At 42.2% G+C, this 24,492-nt stretch overlaps 1 protein-coding gene across 2 annotated transcripts in view; it reads right to left on the reverse strand.

The window, feature by feature from the left end:
• The window catches only part of HTR2A (5-hydroxytryptamine receptor 2A), a 30,818-nt gene that overhangs the window by 5,863 nt on the left and 463 nt on the right, over positions 1-24,492 (reverse strand). Inside the window, exons 2-3 of one of the 2 annotated variants that reach the window (XM_085215850.1) lie at positions 23,402-24,457; positions 18,662-18,862 (exon numbers count right to left, since the gene is read on the reverse strand). In XM_085215850.1, coding sequence (XP_085071976.1) covers positions 18,662-18,862; positions 23,402-23,807 — 607 coding nt within the window. In that variant the 5' untranslated portion in view covers positions 23,808-24,457. Of the gene's footprint in view, positions 1-18,661; positions 18,863-23,401; positions 24,462-24,492 lie in introns of both variants that reach the window. The other variant, XM_085215849.1, reaches the window with a different exon arrangement.

Here is a 24,492-nt window from a genome sequence, read left to right on the forward strand (position 1 = left end):
AAGGCAGTGCACCCTGTAGTGTCAGGATCCCTTTTGGGTACTGCCAGCCATTTACTGCAGGCTGCCCTCTGAAAACACAGCCCCAGGGACATCGCCAGCAGCATGAACCTCATCTTCCCCTGGAGCTTCTGCTGTGTTCTTGCTCTGAAAGGAACAGCAAAGCCAGGTGATGAAGTCCATTCTCCTCACTCAAGTCCACTCAAACATTTCCTTGGGGACTTCTGCATGTGCTGCTAGTGCCCATCTGAAATTGAACAGCTGCTGTTTGTTGTGCATTTGTTTTGTGGTTAGGTTTTTCTTTCCTCCCCTCCCCCCAGACGGATGCTGTCTCTTCAAGAGAGGCAATATTCAGCCAGCAAAAGGGATGATGTGACATGAAGACAGCGAAAGTGGAGTTGTGAAGTGATCATACAGCCCTGCTTGGACAAAAGCAGCTGGGAGTCCAAATCTTGTGGAAAGTCAGTGTCATTCACAAGCCCCTCTGCATCTTCAATGAGAAACCTGGGTGCTGTGTTTTGCTTTTCGGGAAAAAATGAATTAAATATTTTGTGATCTGACTGACATGACAGCATGATACTGTGCCCTCCCTTGTCCCTTATGTGTCCAAGAATGTCCTTTCTGTTTCCCAGATGAGTCCTGACATTCGTCTTCACACCACCAGCACTTAAATGGCACCTGCCTTCTACCTCCCTTCCTCTTCTTCTTTCAACCCCAGTGCACAAACTGAGAGCCCTGTGAAAGCATGAGCTGTCTCTTCATTTCATGCATTAACAGTGCCACAGATCTCCAATCCTGCAGGAAGGCTCCACAGTTCAAGCACAACACAAAACAATAATTACAGAAATAATATTAAGCTATTGTTCTCTTCAAACGTTCCATTCTTCTGGGGCCTCTGTAAGGCTCACTCTTTTTCTAAGCAGTGTAGCTTATTTTATCTGCACAGTTTTGCACTGAGTCATGGCAATGCCTTGGGCCATTTTACAGGAGTACCCTCCTTATCTGCCCAGGGCAGAAACCAACGGAGAGCCTGCGGTATTGCTTTTTCTATTTCTGTTGCAAGGCTGCACAAGCCTACATGCTTGAACTTGAGCTTTGAGAAGGCAACATGTGAGATGCAAACTTGCGCTCCTAGGGTGAGGAAAGCTCCAGCAGCTCTGGGAAGCATCCTGCTTAGAAAAGCTGAAGTCACAAAATCACAGAAACACAGAATTGTAGGGGTTAGAAGGAACCTCTGGAGATCATCAAGTCCAACACCCCTGCTAAAGGGAGTTCCCTACATTAGTTGCCCTTTGGCTGAGGTCACCTGCAGGTGCCACATTGCCCAAATAGTTGAAGATGATGAACACCTCTCAGGAACTGAGGCAAGCTGCGAATCCCCCATTTATTTTATGGGAGGAGATGAAGGGATACTGAAAGCACCGTCTTCCTAGCAGTACATCTCAGCTGTGTGGAAATATAATGCAGAGCATTATACCACAGGTTTTCCGTCCATTTCTGCCCAACACAGATAACAGCAGGGCTGGTTTTTTTTCAGTTCATTCAAGGACCTAGTGCGAGCTGCAGAGATAAAATAAGCAATGATATTGGCAGAGTAAAAAGATGTCTTTCATTACTATGAACCTTATGGTTCAGCTGAATCAAGAGTCATGGGAGAAGAGTCAGCAGCACTAGAAAGAGGAATATTTTAGTGTAATTGAAAATTTTGTCAAGGAAAAGGCCAAAGTCAGTTATAACTCCTCACCCAAAACACTAGGGCAGCAATTCTCCATCTGCTTTGTTTTGCTGTGAGCATATTCTGAAGAGCTGGAACCTCACATCCAGATTTCTGGCTTAAAAATGTAACTGATTAGAAATGAGCTTCAGCTTGTAGCTGGAGTTTTCATGTCTCCTTGCGATTCCCTCAAGTGCAAAAGAGATGTTCACAGCAGAGCTATTGCAGTTGCTGATAGCCCTACAGCCCTACAGCCACAGGTAGCTGGCCACTGTGTAATCTGAAAATACCAGAGACACCACAGCTTGGTAGCAGGGAGCACCGACAGTTGTGAGTTGCTTTTTGTGTACTTATTAGTCCAAACGAGGGATCCTACAAGTGATATTGTGGCATTCTTGTGTGGAATAAATTAATTTCCAGCCTGACTCTTTTCATATCTCTGGGGTGACTAAACTTCTTCTCTCCTAAATGAAGTAGAGTTTGTGCCTTTTTGATGAGTGGCATGAAGATGGCAAACGTGTCCCAGTGAGGACAAAAAATTCAATGGCAGTCATTCTTAAAATGCAAATAAAAAGAAGCTTCCATGTGCATTCCAAGTCCACCAATCTGAGGGGGTTTTTAAGAGGTATCACATGTGGCCATGAATATCAGCCACATATGGTCTGGACAAGATCGAACTCATACTGCAGACAGAGATAATAAAAGGTCCCAGCCTATGCTTTATTCATGCATTCACTGATAAGTGAAAAATTTATGCTGATTCACCAGTTAACTTCATAATAAAAGGCACAAGGAAGCTCTTGGTACAGAATGGGAGCATCCATTCAAGCTCTGGAGGTACGTTAGCTACTGCATTTCCAGTTAATATTCACACTTAAATCAGAACATTTTCCTTTGTGGACAAACCCTAAATATTATGTACCTTCGGTATAAGATGATTTATTTATACAACTTGATTTATACAGAGGTGGCTGTTTCAAACTCGATAGACTTTAATAAACCACAAGACAGAACAAAAACAGTGAAGAGGGGTAATAAATCCTGTATTAAAACTCCACCATTTGAGCACAACTTCAGAATGACAAAAGGCTCTTAAGAACACCAAAGGTTGAGAAGTAAAGCAATAGCATCTTTCCTGTTCTCTCCAAAAGCCTGGTAAAACTGACAGAAGTTGATTTAGTGGTACATACTGCTGGCTTGCAAATCTTCAGAGGTGCACAGCAGCCATAAAACCACTTTAAGTGGACAGCTAAACTAGGTTTGACACTGCCTTGAGCTGCTGAGATTATAAATGAATCAAAGCTAGAATATACAACATGCTCAGAAAACTGACAAACTTGGGCTACCTAGGGTGAAGAGAAGGAGGGATAGTGAACACATAATGTCAAGGTTCCATTCATAAAGTCTCCTTCAAGCAGAAACTGTAAGTCATGCTGTATGTCTCATTTTGATTGATTTGAATACAAATGAGCATTATTACGCACCCTAACAACTGTCCTAGGAATAGGAAATACCTTTAGAAATGTCACTACAGGATCTCAGAAAAAGTCAGCACCTTTGTTCATCCCTGCATGAAAAAGATATGAAACCTTCCCAGCTCAAACTTTAGCAGTTGCGTTGATTCAAACATATCGAGGGCCAAATCCTGCAGCACTGCTTTGGGGCAATGTGGTCATCAAATTACTTTTAATATTTTGGACCAGAATAGTCTCACAAAATAAGACTTATTTCTTTGATTTACCATGTTTCCGTGTGGATGCATCTGCTTGCTCCAGGAACAGACCCCAGGGAATGACTTCATGGGGGGATTGTAGGGGAACCATGTCTTCCTCTGCACATCAAGGATGTAAATATGTCTGGATCTTATATCAGCTACCTGTGCACTTCCATCTACACATTCACAGGAGAGCCACGCAGCCAGGCTTAATGTCTCTGCTTGACACGTGGCACCCAAGGAGGTAATTGTTTCCCTAGACCTGCAAACACTTAGCTGATTTCTACATGCACCTGAAAGTGCTGTTTCCCAAATGACTCATCTGAAATCACGACAAACCTTTCACTGTTGCAGTGTCATTGCTGCCTAAATTGTCCCAGACATATTGCTGATAGCATGGTTGTGCAGTTTGCTGGTGGGTGGCAATACAGAAGCAGAAATTTTCACCAGGGAAGGAATATGTTGAAAAGCTGTTGGTATTTCAGGAATCACCATGTGAGTCTATATGTAAGTCAGCATGAAAACTCTTCCTTTCTTAGTCAGGGTTCCCAGAATCTCCAGCAGGAACTTCTCTTTGGCAGATACACATGGTGGTGGGGATGGGGATGTGTGAGGAGCACAAACCCCCATAGATTTCCATGAGAGGTAAGCAATTCATAGTGCTGTGGTGCACCATCTCCTTTCTGCATCCCAGAGACATCAACCTCAAAGGGCTGGAATTAGAGCAGGTCCAGACATTTCCCTTAACTTGTCCGTAGGTCAAGCCTATTTTTTTGTTAGAGGACACATGCAGTTGTCTTCCTGTATCTTTCCATTGGAACACTGTCTTTGGTAACGTGTTCTCTTTAATACAACCAAAAGTAAAGCTATGCTACACTTAACTTCATGTAGTTGGGCAACAACTAATACCTGGATTATTCTATAAATTTTGAAATGGCTTTGCTGATGGGAGCTCAGAAAATCCTTTGGAAAGCATATTATTTAGCCTAGTAGGAGATATATTCAATTCTTTTCATGTGAAAAAAAATTATTGTAAATGATCATTTATAATAATATAATGCCATAACTGGTCTATTTCACTTTAGAAAAAAAAAAAAAATCAGAAAAGTGGCAATGTCCTCTTGGTATACTTGTCATTGATATTTTTGATCTTGAAGCCTATTTCTTAAAGAAGCCTATTTCTTAAAGTGCAGAGATCTGTCTGTCCAAGTTAATTTGCAGGAGTGTGATAATGATTTAAATAGAAACAGAATTAGTAGAGCAGTACAGAACAAGAATTGAAGGCCAGCTGCCTCTTTATCACCCCAGTGATTAGAAATCCAGGGCTCCAGGGTAGCTGAGTTATGAGAGGAAACTGCTGATGGAGTTGCTTACTGCTTTGATATAATCCTGTTCACTTACAAAATGTACGTGCCGCCCTATTTCCTAGATGCAGCAGGAATCAAACAGTGGGAAGCAGTTTCCTTGCTTTCAATTCCAAGTGCTATTTCTGCCCATACACAGTCCATACACACCAACTTGCTATCTGTGTGGCAGGACAATTGTGTGTCCTTCATGTCTGGTCATTCTCATTTCCTTGCTGTGTTTTCTCATCCTTTTGAGCATATAAGGAAAAGATACAAATTTTTGCATTACAATTTCCAGTTGAGCTTCTCCACTTTTGCCGGTCCCCTTTGCTCTTCATCTAGTGACATTATCTTTGCTTTGGGCAGAAATTTCTGCCAGGGTACTGACTGGCTCCCGGCAGCTATCTCAGATAAAGAGAAGTTGTTATCCTTCTGTGTAATGTGATTATCCACTCACTGAAGGGACTAACAGAAGCCTACACTTGTCAAATGACTAGAAAGAAATAAAGAATTATAAACGTCCTAAAGAAACCTACCGTGAGAAAGGATTAAGGGACTGAGGATTTCAGATTATGCCATTCATGCATGCAGCAAGGAGCAATGGGGAACAAACCCCAGTTTGATTGAACCAAGTTGAAATAGAGATCCTTGCTGTTGCAACCAAACCGTGTTAGCTTGGTGGGTGTACATGGATGGCCTTCCCCTTCTGTTCACTATGATGGCCAGAAAGGAGGCATCCAAGGTGAAAGGAAATGCTGAAGTAACCTTTGTTGCCTCATCATAAGCAAGGAGTCTCCCAGAGCTAGTATCTAATTCCAGCATTACTTTTTTTTTTTAGTTATTTCCTAATCTTTCTTTGGCCCTTGCTTGCAAATCATAGAATCATTAAGTTTAGAAAAGATCACTAAGATTTTCTAGTCCCAACGGCCAGCCCATCCCCACCATGCCCACTAACCACGTCCCTCAGTGCCACATCCACACAGACTTGAACACCTCCAGGGACAGTGACACCACTATCTCCCTGGGCAGCCTGTTCCAATGCCTCATCTCTCATCCTGAGAAGAAATTTTTCCTAATATCCAACCTGAACATTCCCTGGTGCAACTTAAGGCCGTCATTTCTCACTTCTCACGGGCCCATTTTAACTGAATCTCTGGTCTTTGTAGAGTAAAAGCCCTTCTGCCTGGAGTTAGCACACTGGTGACTTGCAGCACTGTGGGCACCCACATGTAAAGTTCTCACTTCTAGAGATAGCAAAGAGAATAATGTTCTTCTTGAGCAGTGGAAATGTCAGAAGATTGAGATAATTTGTCAATTTATATAGAAATTTCCTTTTTAGATGACAGATATACTTGAATTGCAGCTCCTTGTTTACTGTAACATTTATATCAATTCAAGCACAGAATTTTCATAACTTAATAGGAAAGACCAAATTGCCTGGTAAGTAAATTTTTGTACACAGCAAAAGAATGGAATAACATGTACCATATGCTGGATTCTTCCTCAGATCTCCCATGGATTTGATGGATACCCCTTTCACCATGCTCAGCCAGATCTCATGGTGATTTTGAATATTTTAGTGATGTTAAGTTGTGGAGAAAGTTGTCAAAGGCCCCAAGACTAGAGAATGTGACAATGCTTAGATAAAAAGTAGATCTCATTGTTTTGTGCAGATGACTGTGCAAATGCGAATAACTGTAAATGCATCTGCAGAGAAGAAAGTGGAAGCAAGAATGCATCTGAGTTTTGCTTTTGAAGCAGAAGGCTCCAGGGATATACAGGAGTTTAAAAACCAACACTAGAAAGATCCTGAACATTGTTTTCTTCTTTACTGATTCATAGGAACCTACTCAACCTGATCTCCAATAAGGGGTGTGTCACAACTCTGTGATCCTTCTGGGTCCTTTCCAACTTGGGATATTCTATGATTCTATGGTGGCACATAACACTGACATGTTCACTTGAATGAGAACCATCCCTTTGCTCACAAAATGACACCTTAGCTCATCCTTACAGGAACCCACTCCAGGTCAACAAGAAATATTTGTGACTCACGAGGTTGTGGCACCCCGTTACTGTGTCACATCTCAGATGAAGTAACACTTACTTTTCCATACTCATTCCCATGTTCCCAGACATTGAGAACTCATGGACAGGACCCCAGCCCAGCTGAGGCTGGAAGGGCCCTCTGGGTCCTTCTCTTCCAGCCCCTGCCCCAGCAGGGACACCCAGAGCAGTGTGCCCAGGGTCACATCCAGGTGACACTGCAAGAATCACAAGGAGAAAACCCCACAGACCCTCTGGGTAGACTGTGGGCAGGGCCAGCCTAGATTTGCATATGGAAATGGGCTTCTCTTTCTCATTAGCTCTCTCTAAACCTACTTTTTCCTTCTGCTTTATAACTGGGAAGTGCCTGAGGGAGGGGAGGACAGAGAGACTTGCCTACGACCTCAGGTGCATTTTCAAATCTCTTGGAGTGGAAAGCTGATGATTCTTTACCTCCTACTCATCTCAGAGGCATGTGGATACCATAATATATCACATTAAATGAAGTAGGGCTGAAAATAAGCATTAATTTCACATGGACACACACACATCTACAGATGAACACACACCTGCTGAACAAGCGTGCCGAATTTTCTAAATGACTGAGCTACGAGCTGTGTTTTCATGATCCAAAGCTTTTTACAACTTGCATCAGACTTGTTTTGACAGCTCTGTGTGTAGGTAGTTACAAACACTGTAACCAGTGGGCAACCTGATCTAGTGCCTGAACTAGTGGTATGGAAGGGACCTTAAAGATCATCTAGATCCCCTCCACACCTGCCCATGGTGTGGAGGGGGTCTAAATGATCTTTAAGGTCCCTTCCATCCCAAGCCATTCTGTGTTTCTATGATTCTAAGACCAGCCCTGAAGATTAGTGGGGCCATGCTGTGAGACCTTTAGTGTGAAGATTGGCGGTGCATCAATGATGCTGTATCTGTTAGCTCAAGCTGCCATGTGGGCAGAAGAAAGGGCATAGGTTAGCTTCTACAAAACCGGTAGCCCTACAGTTTGACAACAAAGCTTGTATTTTTGTATGGGTCTGGTGAGGTCTCTTGGAGTCTTCTTGCCCCAGTGTCCTTTCCAGTGGCATTGCATTTCAGGTGAGGTGGGCAGGGATGTGGTCCCATATGCCAGTTCTCCTACATAAACTTTGGTTTGCTCTGCACACCTGTCTGTGCTTCAGTCCCTGCCTCCAACCAAGGTGAACGTCCCAGGAGGGAAAGAGAGTGCTGTGCCACATTACACAGGGCGTAAAGGAAATCACACTGCAGCTCCAAAAATCTATGGGTTGGGAAACTTTATCTTGTGGTTGTCTCATTCAAGGCCAAGATGGATGGGGCCATAAATAGTCTGATCTAGTGCCTGGTTTAGTGACTGGCAAACCTGCCTGCAGCAGGGTTGGAAACTGGATGATCTTTGTACTCCCTTCCAAACCAAGCCATTCTATGATTCTATGATCCTATGATTCTATGATTCTATGATTCTATGATTTGACTCTAACAATAACACATTTTTAAGACCTTCCACCTGTAATTTATCTGCAGTATTATTTGCAATAACAATTTCTGGGTGAGACTGTGACTATCCCTGAATCCAAAAGGAATGAGGAGGTGTCTAGTTGAGCTTGGACAGGAGATGAAGGAAGAACGTGTAGGGGGGGGTGCTGATCTGCCCTGAGCCCAAGGCATCCAGATGGCATCTACAGTGCTGCTGTCATCTGGGATCCAGCAGGGGCTGACCTTGGTGCTCTCCTCTGGGGGATACAAGCTGACGATGGCTGTGTAACCACTTCATCCATGAAGATGTGAAGTGATTGACCTAGTCATAAAGAGCTGAATGATTTGTTTGAAAAATGTTAAGATGTGCCATGGGTCTCCAGCCTCACTCTGCACATGAGAAAGCTGCTCCTCACCCTTCCTTAAAGCTCCTGATGGACTAATCTGCTACTGGTTGGACGGGGTGTTGGGCAACCTGATCTAGTGTCTGATTTAGTGATAGACAAGCCTGCCCACAGCAAGGGGATTGGAATTAGATGATCTTTGTGGTCCCTTCCACTGCAAGCCATTCTGTGGCTCTGTGATTCTATGATTCTGTGATTCTGTGATAATGCTGCTGCTCAGAAAAGTACAGCAGAGTAGGCCAAACATCCTTTTCCCTTTTTGTGTGCACATCTAATGTTCTTTAAATCACATTGATGTTTTGAAGTTCCCTGTAGCAATGGCTTAATTTCACTTGGAAAAAGTTACAAATTTGTAGTTTTCACTGGCTTAGTGAACGTTGCTCTTTGAAAAGCAAAAGGCTCCAAGTGGGATCAACTCCATCTGCTTGTGGTATTCCTCTTGTTTAGCAAATGACTTTTTTGTCTTCTATGTTAGGTGGCTTCCTGCCACGTTTGCTGTTCAGCCCCCCAGGAGAACAGATTTGGGTATAATTGTACTTCAGGAATGAAAGACACACAATACATTTTTATCAAGACCTTCCCTGCTCATGTGTTATCAGTCTGCTGTTCAGCTGTGAAGCTCCTGAAGGCTCCTCAGGGCTAACTTATTATACTCTCTACATGCTAAGTGTGCAGTAATGCTTTATAAAATATAGGAGCAATAAGCTTGAAATTACAGGCAGATCTTAGATATTCCACTATCATAAGCAACTAATGAGATGACTCCTGGAGCAGCCTAAGTGACAAGCTCCTCCACTATCCCAGTTTTTACACTTCTGGGCTTTTAATTATTAGTTTGTACAATTTGTTAAATGCTGGTAATTTGCTTACCACTGGCTTAACCCTCCAGTAGACTGGAGAGTTTCTGCTGGTATCTGAGATTTCCCCTGCACCTTGGCTTGATCTCATATAGTTTAGCAGGATTTTGAATGGCAAATAAATTGTTTAATATTTTATTTTCTTTAACAGCAATTTTCCCACTGAGATAGAAAACTACCCCTGTAGTTCCTCTGAAATTTCTAGGCCTTGGGCACTTTATTTTTGCTGCCTACTGCCTCCTTAGGGCCATGGTCTGCACCCCTCACTGCCCTGGTTCTACTATGCCAAGGTTCCACTGTAATGCAAATCTTTGTCTTGTCTCTTTGAGCCTCCTGTGGCTTCTTGCAGAGACTGTTCACCAAGCAAATGATCAGCTTTCGATTAGTTATACAGAGAGGCTGCACCAATGACTCTTTATTGGATAGCTGTCCCAACCACAGTGTATAATTTGGAAAGAAAAATGGGGCATAAAGCAGCTTACCAACATATACTGGTCTGAACACAGTGATTCAGGATGCTCTACTTCACACTTCACTGCCCACCTGATGGATAATGCCCTTCACACTGACTGAATTGCTCTTTTCTCAGCTCAGGCAGTGCTCTCCTCATATCTGGGAAATACCAGACTTAGAGACTAGAAGAAAAGTGGTAGATGATATCTGCCCATATTTCCTACCTACAGGTTGCAATGTATGTGTTGGGGAAAAATCCCTAGGCTTATCTTTCTGGTAAATGTCACAAACCACCTGGACGATGAAAAAAAAAATTGTGAACTACTCTTGTAACAAAAAACATCTACTCTGCTTGCTGGAGGGACCTCCTCATGTCCTGCAGTAGGATAAATAGCAGGGCTTGTTTGCTTTTTTTACACTGGGTATAATCAACCTCAAACTTCATTGCAGGTAATTAGGAATATGTTGTCTCAGCTCTGACATGACATATATTAGCTGAGCTTATGCTAGGAAATGGTACCAATGGCAAGGGCTGGGGAAAGTTAACTGCAGCCCAAGTCTGTGGTAGTTTGTGATGTTTGTGCTAACTGGGGTAAATGTATAGATTTCATTTTAAAGCACAATTCTGTGACACATTTATCTTTCCTAACACTATAAAATGCAAAATCTGGCTTTAATAAATTCTCATTCTTAAAAATGCATAAAAAGTGCTGTGAAATGGCTCTGCAATTTGAAAATTTCTTTTTATTGATATTTTTTCTTTATGCAATTGGGTGTTACTTTAACACCATTTTTTAATTTAAGGTCATTAAATACAATTACAGGGTACAGATGAAAGAGTTTATAAATCCTGACGTGATTTCTTGTGCACTTCTCTCCTGCTCATTTATATTGCAAGTGGCTTCTGCAAAGCAAAAATTCTAGTTCTGCTGATTAGACATCCTCAAATAATTTTTTGGTCAACACAGGATCTTCTCTTAGCTGTATGCAGTTGTAGAGATCTACCAGATCTATCAAAGAAGCCTTTGTACATGTCCCTTTTGCATTTTGCAACACCTCACATAGCACTATATGCAGAAATGTTGGCTTGGGGAAGGACATAAATCCATTCTTCCCTCTCCATTCGTGGAAATCCTTTCTAGATTCTTCCATGTATTACTCACTGTGCTGGGTACACAACTGGCTGAAAAATATAGCCTTTCAGAGAAGGAGGAATAACTTATAATTGGCTCTGTAATGTTACTGCCCTTTTTCTTAAAACATTCCAATTACTCTGAAATGTCCTACAGAAGAGAGACTGGCTGATTATAGGGCTTATTGCAAACCAAGAACAGTTACTTATTCATTCAAAGAAACCTGATAATAGGACCAGCTTGGACCAATTGAACTTAATGGGTTTTTTTTTGCCTGTAGCTTCAATGAGAAGAACACTGTCCTCATGATGTTCTAAGTGAAGAAAGTTTAAAAAAATAAAGAAAAGGACAATGAACAAATTATGTTATCAGTACACTGATTAACCCTGCTCCTTCCACATAGCTATGCTATTAAAAATACACATCTGTTGTGTAAAACTTGCCCTTCGCAATAAAACCAAAGCAGAAAGACAAGATGTACATTAATATCAACACAGCATGGACAGCCAGTCAAAAGAGGTGACTTTCCCACTGTATTTAGCTTTATTGTGGCTTCACCTTAAATGCTTTGTGCAATTCTGGGCTCTGAAATATAAAAAGGATATTAAGGTCCTCGAGAACATCCAGGGGATTGCAAAAAAGCTTGCAAAAGTGTTGGAGAGTGCATCCTGTCAGGAGAGGCTGAGGATGTTTGGTTGTCCAGTCTGAAGAAGAGAAAGCCTAGAGGCAACCTCACTGCTCTGTGCAGCTCTCTGAGGAGGGGAAGCAGAGAGAGAGGTGCTAGGCTTTGTACCTAGGAAAAACAACGGGGCAGGAACGGCACAAAGCTGCACCAGAGGAGGCTTAGACTTGGCATTAGGAAACACTTATTTCCTGTAAGAGTGGTCAAGCACTAGAATAGGCTTCCTGTGGTTGATGTCCTGTGCCTGGCCATAGTCAAGAGGGATTTGGACAAAGTCCTCAGCAACATACCTTAACTTTTGGTTAGCAGTGAAGTGGTCAGGCAGTTGGGCTAGATGGCCTTTGATGGTTCCTTCCGACTGAACTACTCCTATCCCATCCTATCCCATCCTATCCCATCCTATCCCATCCTATCCCATCCTATCCCATCCTATCCTATCCTATCCTATCCTATCCTATCCTATCCTATCCTATCCTATCCTATCCTATCCTATCCTATCCTATCCTACTCTATTATACTCTGCTCTACTCTACTCTACTCTATTCTATTCTATTCTACTCTATTCTACTCTATTCTACTCTGCTCTACTCTATTCTATTCTACTCTATTATACTCTGCTCTACTCTACTCTATTCTATTCTATTTTACTCTATTATACTCTACTCTACTCTTCTCTACTCTATGTTGCTCTACACTATTCTATTCCAATTTGTTTTGTTTTGTTTTGTTTTTTAAAAGTAGAGGGTTAGTAAAACCTCCTTGTCAAATAATGTAAAAAGATGCAGGAACTCAAAATGCAAGCTTTTCTAATGTATGAGAGTTATGAGAGAGAGATACCAAGTAAGGTGTTGGTCTTGTGGATGAGAAGTGTTCACTCTTCTGGGAGGAATAAATCAAAGAATTCTGTCACAAGGTAAAATAACTTACATAAATAAGGAAATATGATATTTATGTATCTCAAAACCATCTTAAGTAGTGCCTCATAACCAGAATATATGTGCTAGCCAACTCAGAAATGTGCATCGCAGCATTTGATGTTAGATTTTCTCAGACAACTTGCACATGAAGAACTCATTTATTTGTTAGATGTCACTGCTGATGGGGTCATTAGTATGGCGAAGAACACTCTACTGGCATAACTGTTGCTGACTACTGAACATCATGGTGTGTCTACAAAATATAACAAAGAAAATCTCTATGAGGGGATGAGTATGTTCCATGTAATAACAAGTGGTCTTTTCCTATATCAAGCCATCCCCAAACTAGACTTGAACAAACCAGAAAACTTTAAGAGGGGGATATATGAGGGTTATTTCACCAACTTTGTCCAACTCCACTTTATGCTTTTTTTTTCAGCCTGAGAAGCACAGAATAAATCCAAGCTGTGATGACTGGGGAGAGCAGAGACTGCCTGAAGGCAGTGAGCAGATGTGTAGGCTGAGTGAAAAATTATAAGCAAAGAGAAAACTCAGACCAAGAGGATTTGAGCTTCATCAAACTTCATCATTAACAGAAGGATAGAGAGAAATAAGGACAGAGGAATGAGATCTATAAGGGCTTAACAGTCATGATCTCTTTCCTGTAGCCCTGTCAAGAATTTTTAAAGGAGAGGATGCTGACTTTGGCCTTTTGCATAGCAGTACGTTTCCTAGGCTCACCTAGGACTGGAAGGTTCTTTACCTGTCTTTTTCAGTGTAGGCTCTATTTGCAATTCTATAGATTCCAGCTAAATGTTGTTGAATACGTTTCACTATAATTTTTTTTTTCTAGGAAGAGAAAACACTTGGGCATTTTACACCTGTTCTCAGTAATGACCTCTGTGCTTTAAAACAAATGGAATAATTTTCAGGGTTTAATGGGCTTTTGCCTTCAACAGCTACAAATAATCTAATTATCTAGCCACCCTGGGTACTGGATGATTTAAGAATTAAAGACACGATTAGAATCTGTTACAGTAATTAGAATCCATTTTAAACCAATTGCCTGTGGCATTACATGGTCTAGTAAAGAAAGGCTGCTGGCTAAATGCTCTTCTTCCACTAATGCAAAAAACAAATGTTAGCACAATATTTTTTTTTACTAAGAAAATTGAGATTTCAGAAGTCAAGTCAATCAAATTGCCTGTCCTTTTTTATGCAATTTGTTCTTTAAATATGTCACACATCATTGAAGATAACAGCTAGCAGAAGGATGACCACAGATCAACTGGGCTTTGGATGAGATTTACTGAGCGAATTTTTACTTTTAGAAAATAAAGGGAAAATTAAAAATTTAGTGAACGGAAATTTCATTACTTACATAACTTAGAAGTCATAATGAAAGAGATATGGGTAGATTGGGAAATATGAGGAGAACTTCTGCAGAGAGAGAATGCCATGACCTACAGATCAGACAGAATCATTCATGGGAGTCAGCAAGTAGGAGCAAGTAGATGTATGACAGTGACCCAGCTGGTATAACATTTCTGAATTTCCAGAAAGCTCTGACATCACTGCTTGATCCAAAACTGCTTAGGAAATTAAGTTATGCCTACAGAGGAAGAAGGATCTTCTCACAGGTAAAGGATGAGTTAAAACACAGAAAACAAGTGGTAGGATTTGGTGAATGATTCCCACCGTAATGGCAGTGGAAGTTAGCATGCAGCAGCCCTCTGTGTTGGCCATGACCCATCTGTGGACACTGGACAGAGTAAACACACTGGCAGCCCTTGGCTGGATGGCGTCCTGGTGGACGACAGGTTGGCCATGAGCCAGCAGTGTGCCCTCGTGGCCAAAAAGGCCAATGGCATTCTGGGGTGCATTAAGAAGAGCGTGTCCAGCAGGTGGAGGGAGGTGATCCTCCCCCTCTACTCTGCCCTGGTAAGGCCTCATCTGGAGTACTGTGTCCAGTTCTGGGCTCCCCAGTACAAAAAAGACAGGGATCTCTTGGAAAGAGTCCAGCGGAGGGCCACAGAGATGGTGAAGGGCCTGGAGCATCTCCCCTATGAAGAAAGGCTAAGTGAACTGGGTCTGTTTAGCCTTGAGAAAAGAATACTGAGAGGGGACCTGATCCAGGTTTATAAATATCTGAGGTGTGGCGGCCATAGTGGTTGAGGCCAGTCTCTTTTCAGTGGTACGTGGAGACAGGACGAGGGGAAACGGACATAAGCTGCAGCACAGGAAGTTTCGCACGAATGTGCGTAAGAACTTCTTCACGGTGAGGGTGACGGAGCACTGGAACAGGCTGCCCAGGGAGGTTGTGGAGTCTCCTTCTCTGGAGATATTCAAGTCTCGCCTGGATGCCTACCTGTGCGACCTGGTGTAGGGAACCTGCTTTGGCAGGGGGGTTGGTCTCAATGATCTCTAGAGGTCCCTTCCAACCCCTACAATTCTGTGATTCTGTGAACTGGTAGAAGATCCTCATAGGTCTCACCCAACAGGCAGCAAGGCAACATCAGGAAGAAAGGTGTTGTATATTAGTTGGAGGGGAATATTCCCCATATGTGCATTATTCAGGAAATTATTGGAATCATTCAGCTTAGTGTGTCCTAAAGGATAGCAGCATAGTAGTACTTAATAAGGTGGGAAATGAGAACAAGACAGAAAATATGATATTGGATGAACTTGTAATGTGTTCATGCTTTGAATATTACAATCTGGCCACCTGTCTCAAAGAGAATGTTAGAAGTGCTAGAAGAGATTCAGACAAGGATACAAAGATGACCTGGACATGGGATGCTTCCATGCAAAAAAGCCAAAAGGGATGGGCACTCAGTCTGGTAAAGAAATTATTAGAGAGGGCTCTGCAAGAGGGTTAAATAAGAATGTTGACAGTGAGGAAGCTGTTTAAGCTCTTTGATTGAAAGGTTCCCCCACTTTCTCCAGGCAAAATGAGCCTCTGTTCAGGGGAACATGAGGCATTTCATTTCTTTCTTTGCCTTCTTACTCTCCATCTCACGCATCATGCAAGTCACAGGGCACCAGCTGAGCTGCAAACTGTAGAGGCAAGGGGAGCCAAAGGTTATCTGACCTGAGTCTGTAGGGCAAAACCTTGAGAAACTCCTGTCCCTCTGAATTTGTCACTGAAATTGCAGCCACACTGTAAGCTGGGGAGAGTGTGTGCTGTGCCTGGCACTGTCTCTGCCTGTGCTAGCTGTTCCTATGTGAACATGCAAGATGTTAAATAATTTATAGCACTGCCACTGTTAAGTAGCACTGAGAGCCTGAAGATTGGTAAATGGTACATAGAGACCTCTGTTCAGAAACCCTTTTCTTTTAGTAAATGATCTATAAATGACCTCATTCTTCAGAAATCATTTCCAATCTATTCTGAGTCATGTTGTGATGACTAAAGACAGGATCAGGATCAGTGACCAACTGCCAGTAAGTTGCATGGAAGATCCAGGATCTAGCAAATTTCCTCATAATTTATTTTTTTTTACTCAATATAGCAACATGCCATGCTGCAATCTCAGTCCAGACTGGCAATGGACAGCTCAGAGACTCCTTTATAGCTTGTTTTATCACATCACATTCTCCATAGATCATTCCTGACCCAGTTCCCAGGCAGGGAACTGACACGGGCTTCCTTCAACTCACCTCTTCATGCCCTTTGCTTCCATGGCACTAAGCAGCTGAGCACTGCTTTATTCATGCACACCTCAGGGTCCTTTTTTGATTTCATTTGTATCTATTTAACCTACATGTTCTATTGATTATGTGCTATTTGTGAATGAAATGGAGCTTATCCTATCAGCCCAGCTATCTTTCAAATGTCCACCACTGATGTCCTTATCCATCTGCAGAAAAGTGGATGCCATCTTTACTCATACCACACTTGCGTGCCTTCCAGTAAAGCAAGGAGTTGTATTTTTCAGATTTAAATAGGGTCTGTGTTCTATCACTTGCCACAGTGATAACAAATAAAATCTGTGGCTCAAGATATCGAAGAGCAAACTCCTCCTACTGTAGGACATAAACCATGCTCTAACCAAAAGAGCTTAAATAATAGGGTTCTTTTTCTAAATTCGTTTGAATAGTGATCTTATTTGGAAGTTCTGCTAGCAAAAGTCACTGTCTACAGAAAGCTGCTGAGGTGCACAGACCCTTGATTTGTTCATTCTAATCTTTCTATGACTTTGTTAGGACAGGCACCACACACTAATACTGACAAATGCAGTACAGACAAATTTAATGAATACTTTACTTTTTTATGTCATGCAGAGAAAATGCTTACACTTAGCAGTGCCTGAGACAGGGAAAAAAAATGAAAAGACAAAATAATGTGTTTTCTACTGGATTAATAAGCAAAGGGACTGTGGTGTACACAGTTCTGTGATTCTAAGATTCTATGGCTATAGAGATATAAGGTATGATTCATGTCATCTAAAGGGAGACATCTGCACCAAAATGAGTTGGCCTAGGCTTTTTGTATAGTTTATAGAGAGCAAGGTGTTTTTAGGGTGGAGTTCACATGCCCTGTGCTAGACATCTACATCTGGTCAGCTGGACACACTATGAGTCCCATGTGAGTGATGCTGTTGCACCTCACTAGGTCTGGGGTAAACTGGAGAGTGCACAACTGCCCCTCTGATGAGAGAGAGCTACCACTATCACTTAATGTTTTGCAGAAGATTCAGCTATTCTAAGCCACAAATATGCTGGAGTGCAGACTGGGCTGAGAGAGGGATGCCAGGTACCTCAAGGACCATCAAGCTCCAATCCCCCTGCTGCATGCAGGGCCACCAACTTCCATATCTAATACTAAACCAGATTGCTCAGGGCTGCATCCAACCTGATCTTGAACACCTCCAGGGACAGGACATCTGCAGTCTCTCTGGCAGCCTGTTCCAGCACCTCATCACTCTCATAAAAAAGAACTTTCCCCTGACATCCAACCTAAATCTCCCCTCCTTCAACTTAAAACCATTTCCCCTTGTCTTGCTGTTATCTCTCCTTTCAGAGAGTTGACTCCCCTCCTGTTTGTAGGCTCCCTTTAGGTACTGAAAGGCTGCAATGAGGTCAGTGAATGAATAAGTGAGCTGCCAATGCATGGGGTGCTCTGAAAAATGAATCAGCCAAAGGGAGTGGTGCTTTCAGCATGCTTGGAACCAATGCTGAAGGTGTGTGAAGAAAACCCTGATAGCATCAGATATCAAACACTTTCCATCTCCCACATCATGAAACAGCTCTGGACCAAGGCTGCTGTTACCATGTACAGTAACACGTGACACTGCTGTGTCTGGTTTCAAATCTCTGGGTTACACCAGTGCAAAGAGAGATTCTTCAGGTGAATCATTCGGGGCACCTCTTTAAGGCTGCAGCTCTGGGCTCTCCGTTGGGAAACACTACTCATCTATGGTATAGGCAGAGCATCTAATGCCTCCTAAATGGGATATTGTACTAACCTCACCCTGTCTATCAGGAAAAGCCAGAAAATGTCTACCTCTCTAAGTAAATTACCCTAATGAGAAGTTGGAACAATTGATTTACAGGAAAATCTTTTCAGTCAATATCATTTTTTTTTGTTTTGTTTTCAGATGTTATGGTAATGGTGGATAATCTATTTGGGAAATAAACACATTTTTAAGACAAAACTGAACCTAACAGTCTTACTGCTGATGTGTATTCCTTCTATAACTGTGCTGCTCAGCTTCACCTCCATTTCGTGTTGTCACTGTTGATTGTGTATTGCTTAATTACTACATTACAGCACTTCTTAGACTGTGGCACGAAAAGTATTGCAGTCAGAGAACACAGTTTTAGACTGAGATGTGTATCTGTCCCATCATCTCAAAAGCTAGAAATCTGCAATTACATGCTGAAATATTGCTCACTTACCAACTGATATGGTCCAAACAGCGATTATTTTTGCAAAAGCCTTTGTTCTTGAGTTAAACCGGCTGTGGTAGATGGGGTTTCGAATGGCAATGTAACGATCCAATGAGATGGCACAGAGGTGCATGATGGAGGCAGTGGAGAAAAGCACGTCCAAGTAGATCCAAATGGCACAGAGCTTCCTAGGCAGAGGCCACGTGTATCCTGAGCAAGAGAAAGTTGACATCAGCTATTATGTGACACAGTCACATCTTTTGTTGTGAACCATTTTTCTCACTGCGCATGTACTCCTAGGAAAAGCTGGTAGTAAGGAAGCTGTCTGACAGCTTCTCTATTTCTCTTTTAGGAAATCTTTTTTTTTTTTTTTTTTCTTTTTTTCTTTCATTTGCTTGCAAAGGCTCTGTTTGCTTTTGGGGGGCACTTATTTATTTATTTATTTATTTATTTATTTATTTATTTATCCCAGGCTGCGGTGTGGGTGTGTATTTTTCTATGTGAATAATGCTTAATGCTGTCATCAACAATTACTGGCAGCGAAGGAGAAAGAATTTTGTCACTGCACGTGTGAAATTTCTCAATTTTCCATTAGAAATTTTCATTAGTGTGATTACTTTATTATTAACACCTGCTGATCTACAAAGCCTTCTAAATTCTGAAACTGAAACTTCAGATTTAGTGGCAGCTGGAGGAGGAAATATATTTAGTCACATATCAGTGATGTTTATGACACCTATCTTTAGGTAACTTATTTCTACATATTTAGATAGGGATGATATTCTAATATCATCAGTGAATATTGTTAGGCTCCTCCAGCGACAGCAATCCAAAGATAACACATTAGAGTTTATCAGTATCAATCCTACATGTTCTTTGCTGCAAACTAAGCTTTTCTTTTTTCTTGTTTTTTCCACTGGTAATGAAGAATAATTGATTACTGTCCTTTCTGAAAGCTATTGGAAGATGGCTATCATGTCTTGTCTATCTTTTTCTCTTCCAGACTAAGCAAAGCTAGTTCCTTTATCTTTTGCTTGCAGATGATGTTTACAGAACTTTTATGCCTCTTGTTTCTCTGCCCCAGAATCTATTTAATTTATCTTGCTACCGTGACCAATGCTGGATCCTGTTCTTCATGCTGCTGAAAAGACCTCCTGACTGCTAAGTGAAATAAGAGTCTGCTTCGTGGGTCTTGCAGGGAATGCTCTTACTTACCTACCCTGGAATGAAGAGGGCCTTTTGCATAAAAGCATCATACTTACGCTGCATACTTAGCTTATGATTCATTTTGACAGTCAGATCTGTTTCAATATTCTGAAGCCTGGACTAATTTCCCCAGCAGGTGTTGGTTTGATATCTCTTCCTAAGTGGATAACTTTGCATTTATTCTCACTAAATTTCATTTGTTCATTTTAAACTTTCTCTTTTAGGGGTTGACAATTCTGATTCTGTCCCTCTGAGTGCTTGTAGCCTCTCCCACCTTGGGCTTTTGGAAAATCATGCAAGCTCATAGTCTATCCAAGCTATTAAGCAGGCATAGGTTAAGCAGAGCCCTGCAAGACCATCATACCAAGGTCCTTCTAGTCCTGCAGGGAACCACCAGTAAGTCTCCTTGGGGCAAGTTTTGCAGTTAACCTTCCCTTGTCTTTTGGTGATTTAATTAACATGTTACCCAAGCTGCCCAAGAGTGTGTTGCATAGGACAATGGAAAAGCTGATGTTGTGAGAAGATATTAGTTTTTCAGGGAGTGCGTGGCTCTTTTGGAAGTACAGTACAACCAAGTTTGTAACAGAAGGATTAGAGGCAGAGGAATTAGGTCTGTGCCTAATTACATTTACTCTCTCTAAGCACTGCGGAGACCTATTTCCTGGTGCTCTTGGTTGGCTGTAATGTGACTGTCTCTAATAAGCCATACGGTATTTATGGATAAGTTTTATCTTTTTCCTGCTCTTCCAAAGAGGAAGCCAGTCTCTGGAGAGCACTAAATGAGGGCTAGATTTCTGAAGCATGTCTTCCTCTCAGCCTCTATGTCAGTCCAGGACAGTTTGCACAGGGAAGAGGCATAAACTACTTTTGCACTCAACACCATGCACCTGTTCTCTTTCAGAACAGATTTGTCACACCCTTCTAGACTTCTTGTCCTTGCTCTACAGCTGGATAGGGATAGGCAGCATTCTTCAGATAAACCACCTTGGAGACTACATGGCCATGAAATGGAAGGCAGATGAGAGGAGCCAACTGCAGATGCAGTGAAAGTCAAGAAGGGTGCAGTCTCCAGGTTGACCTTACGACACGTTAAGTGACATGTGAGATGGGGCACCTTGGTCTTGTGCCGTCCTCTCGCCATTGCCTAATTAACCCTTCCACTTATCCAGGGGAAACAAAGCAAAACAAAACAAAGTAAAACAAAACAGGGCTCATGAGAGCTATTAATGTCCAGGAGCTCACATGAGGGAGACCCATCCGAAGAAGACGCAAGTAATGCTTGCGCATCTGTGAATTGTCAGTTTGCGAGGCTGACAGGGAGAGCAGATAACACCTGGAATGGGACAAGATTTTCCTCCTGTTGTATCTAGATAGTATCAAGAAGAGAAGTGTTTTCTCCCAAGGCCTTTCAGGAGAGGAAGTGGAGGAGTGAAGCTGGTCATTGTTGGTAAGGGATATGGGAAAACTGAGTGAAGAAGGGCTAAGGAAAGAGGAGAGGAGAGTCTGTAGGCAGGCATGATTGCTGAGTAGGCCTTGTGTACTGTCCTACCTTGTTAGAAGCACCTCAGCTGAGGCCTCAGAGTTAGTATTGGGCTGCTCAGGAGCCCTTTGAAGCACCTGATCCTGCTGCAGCAGGGAAGAAACATCTGCCAATAAAGCCAACAGCATCTCCATGCTGCCATGGGGCAAATCTCCAAGAGATGTTCAGAACCAAGTGCATGTTTGAGCGGGAAAAAGTGCTGCTCAACTCTGGGTGTTTTCTGGTCTGTGGGCACATTCACCTTTCCTGGTGCTGCGAAAGTGTTGCAGAATGTCTTGTCAATGGGAGGCTGGAGCTGCTAAGTGGATGGAAAAGCTTACCTGGCTTCTGTTATGCAGGACATTTGGCCAAGGCACCCCAATGGGAATTGCACACAATAGTGATAAGGTGTAGGGAAAGAAATCATCTCTGTTTTGAGCAAAATTGTCAAAATCTCCCTGCAAAGAGTGAGTGGAGGAGCACCTTCATTGCAAGACCCTTGTTACAAAGGTCCCTAATTCTGACTGGGGATTACCACTATGGATGGCATAGAATCATAGAATCATTTAGACTTGAAGAGACCATGAGCTACCTTCTATAACTAAACGTCCTTTAGTGCCTCATCCGCACATCTCTTAAATACATCCAGGAATGGGGACTCCACCACTTCTCTGGGCAGCCCATTCTAATGTTCAACCACACAATCCATGAAGAAATTGTTCCTTATGTCCATTTTAACCCCCCGGCATGACTTAAGGCCATTCTCTTGCATCCTGTTACCATGTGATGCTAACCTGTCTGATGCTGCCTGTGGATTTGCAGGGCTGGTTTGCAGGGCTGCCTGCAGGAATCCCAGTCCTCATCTCCTAGATATTTCCCAGCCGTTAGGGTTTTGGGCATTTTGGGGTTTCCTTGGCAGCAGAGCCTGGCCAGCAGGAGTCCCTGTTGCTTGTCTCAGGGAAGCAGGCAGTGTCAGGAAGGGTTTTTGTTCACCTTACGCAATGGACGTTTTCTGCAGCTTTACGCTGCTTCTCCAACTGCCAGAGTGATTGCACAATTAGTGCAATGAATCACAGCATCACATCCTCACCGGTGTCAGCACCATGCAGAAATGTGGAAACTGGGAAATAAACTTCTAGTGTGCTGGATGAAACCTCTCATAAGTTACAGCCTCGCACTCAGAGAGCTCTACTTCCGAAACCATGCGACTATAGAAACCTTTGCAAACAACGTCTCTTTCCTCCTGGCATTGTCTGGCTTCTCTTTCAAATATAGCCACTTGCTTGTGGTACTGGAAAACTAATTTCTCAAAGTTTGGGGATGATAATAGCCTGACAATATTGACACTGAGCACACAGGCTGCTGCTTTTTCCTACGCAAGCTGTGCTGCAAATGATTTCAGTACAAATGAGAAGAAAGGTCTGCTATATTAATCACCTTCAAGGGTCTGAACTGTGAGTCATATTCCACTTAATTCTTAAATATCTTATGGAATCGTAGCTAATATTTAGCTTTGCTTCTGTAAATGTTAGTAAAAATTAGGCAGAATTAATTCCCATCCAGTTTTTAACTCCCACAATATTTATTGCAGCCTGTCTCTGTAAGTGGAGGTCTAAGTAAGATGTTGGTGTTAGGGGAATTTTTAAGTTTGAATTACTTCATTAAAAAAATTAAAGGGGTTGCCAGCTTTTACTCTAAAGGCAGTCATTAGTCCTTCCACACATTTTTGCAAAGCAGAGTAACTGGCAGGACCCTATATTCTCACCAGAATTACTGAAATTTATAAGCCAGGGAAAATAATGAAAGAATAAGGGGAACAAAGCATCTTCATGCACATTTTGAGGCAATTTCACCAGCAAATGAGTAAATATCTATCAGTCTTTTCTTACCCCACTAAGCACTTACATATATTGCTTCTTGCATGAAGTGATTACAGTAAGAATGAAATAAGAACAATGCCAACACATGCATGCAATGTTTAAAGCTTCCCTCGACATGCAGCAGATCCCACAGCTTGTACTCACCGTACAGTATGGTTAACATTGACACGGGCATGACAAGGAAACCCAGCAGCATATCAGCTATTGCAAGTGACATGAGAAAATAGTTAGTGGCATTCTGCAGCTTTTTCTCCAGTGACACAGCCATGATGACAAGAATATTCCCAGCAATGGTTAAAACAATCACTATCACTGTCAGCAGAGCTGGCCAGTTTTTCTCTGAGAGCTGAAAGAGGGAAGAGTAGCACGGTGGACTTTCACATGAAAGATTGGTCAGGTTTTCGGAGTCTGCAGTCAAGTTACAGAAATGTGACACATTAGTGTCTCCTGGTCCGTAAACGTTTCTGTAGAGTCTCCTCTCATGATTTATTTGCATTAAGGAGTTTGCAGTTGGGTTCACAGAGCTTTCCTCATCACAAAGGGTATCCATTGCTAAGTCTGAAATCGGTGAGATAAATGCTGAAAAATAGGAAATGGTCACCCTTCGTCACCATCAGGCTTTGCATTCCTCAGCTGTCTGTGGCAGAAGTTGGTGGAGCCCAATCCTTTGTCAACTGCATTTTTACCATTAGCACAATGTAGAAGAGCATACCAGAATTACTCCAAATGCCGAAATGTTTTGTTTTCTGTTCCATAGGAAGTCCAGAGTTGGCACTGAAAACCCAGGTAAAAAGCCAGACTGGAGGATAGAGACCGTGGACTTGAGGCTTGAGAGAGCAAAAATATTGTAGAAATGAGAGAGAAAAAACTTTTGCAGCCACTAGGACTCCCCTCTGGAGCTACATCTTATTGCTATTGGTAACTGTAATCACACAATTTTGAACACAGCAGTATTAAAATAGCTTGCCATACAAAGCAGCAGAGCTCTTGCTTCCCTGTTAAGAAAGTTGATTAAAGATTCTGTCCAGCATCTTTCTCTTGAAATAATTAGATATGCTCTTATTTATAGTGCATCTTCCATAATACGCCTGATAGTCTCTGACTTCTGTTGCATTTCAGGATCATTTTCAGCTCCAGATCAGTGATTTCACGTTCTGCTCCATGCTGATTTTTGTCACTAACTGCACCTTTTGGCCCAGCCTGGCTTCAAAATGGAAAAGAAAAAAAACAGATAC

This window comes from Meleagris gallopavo, chromosome 1 (assembly GCF_905368555.1).
Source record: "Meleagris gallopavo chromosome 1, MGAL_WU_HG_1.1, whole genome shotgun sequence".
NCBI lineage: Eukaryota > Metazoa > Chordata > Aves > Galliformes > Phasianidae > Meleagris > Meleagris gallopavo.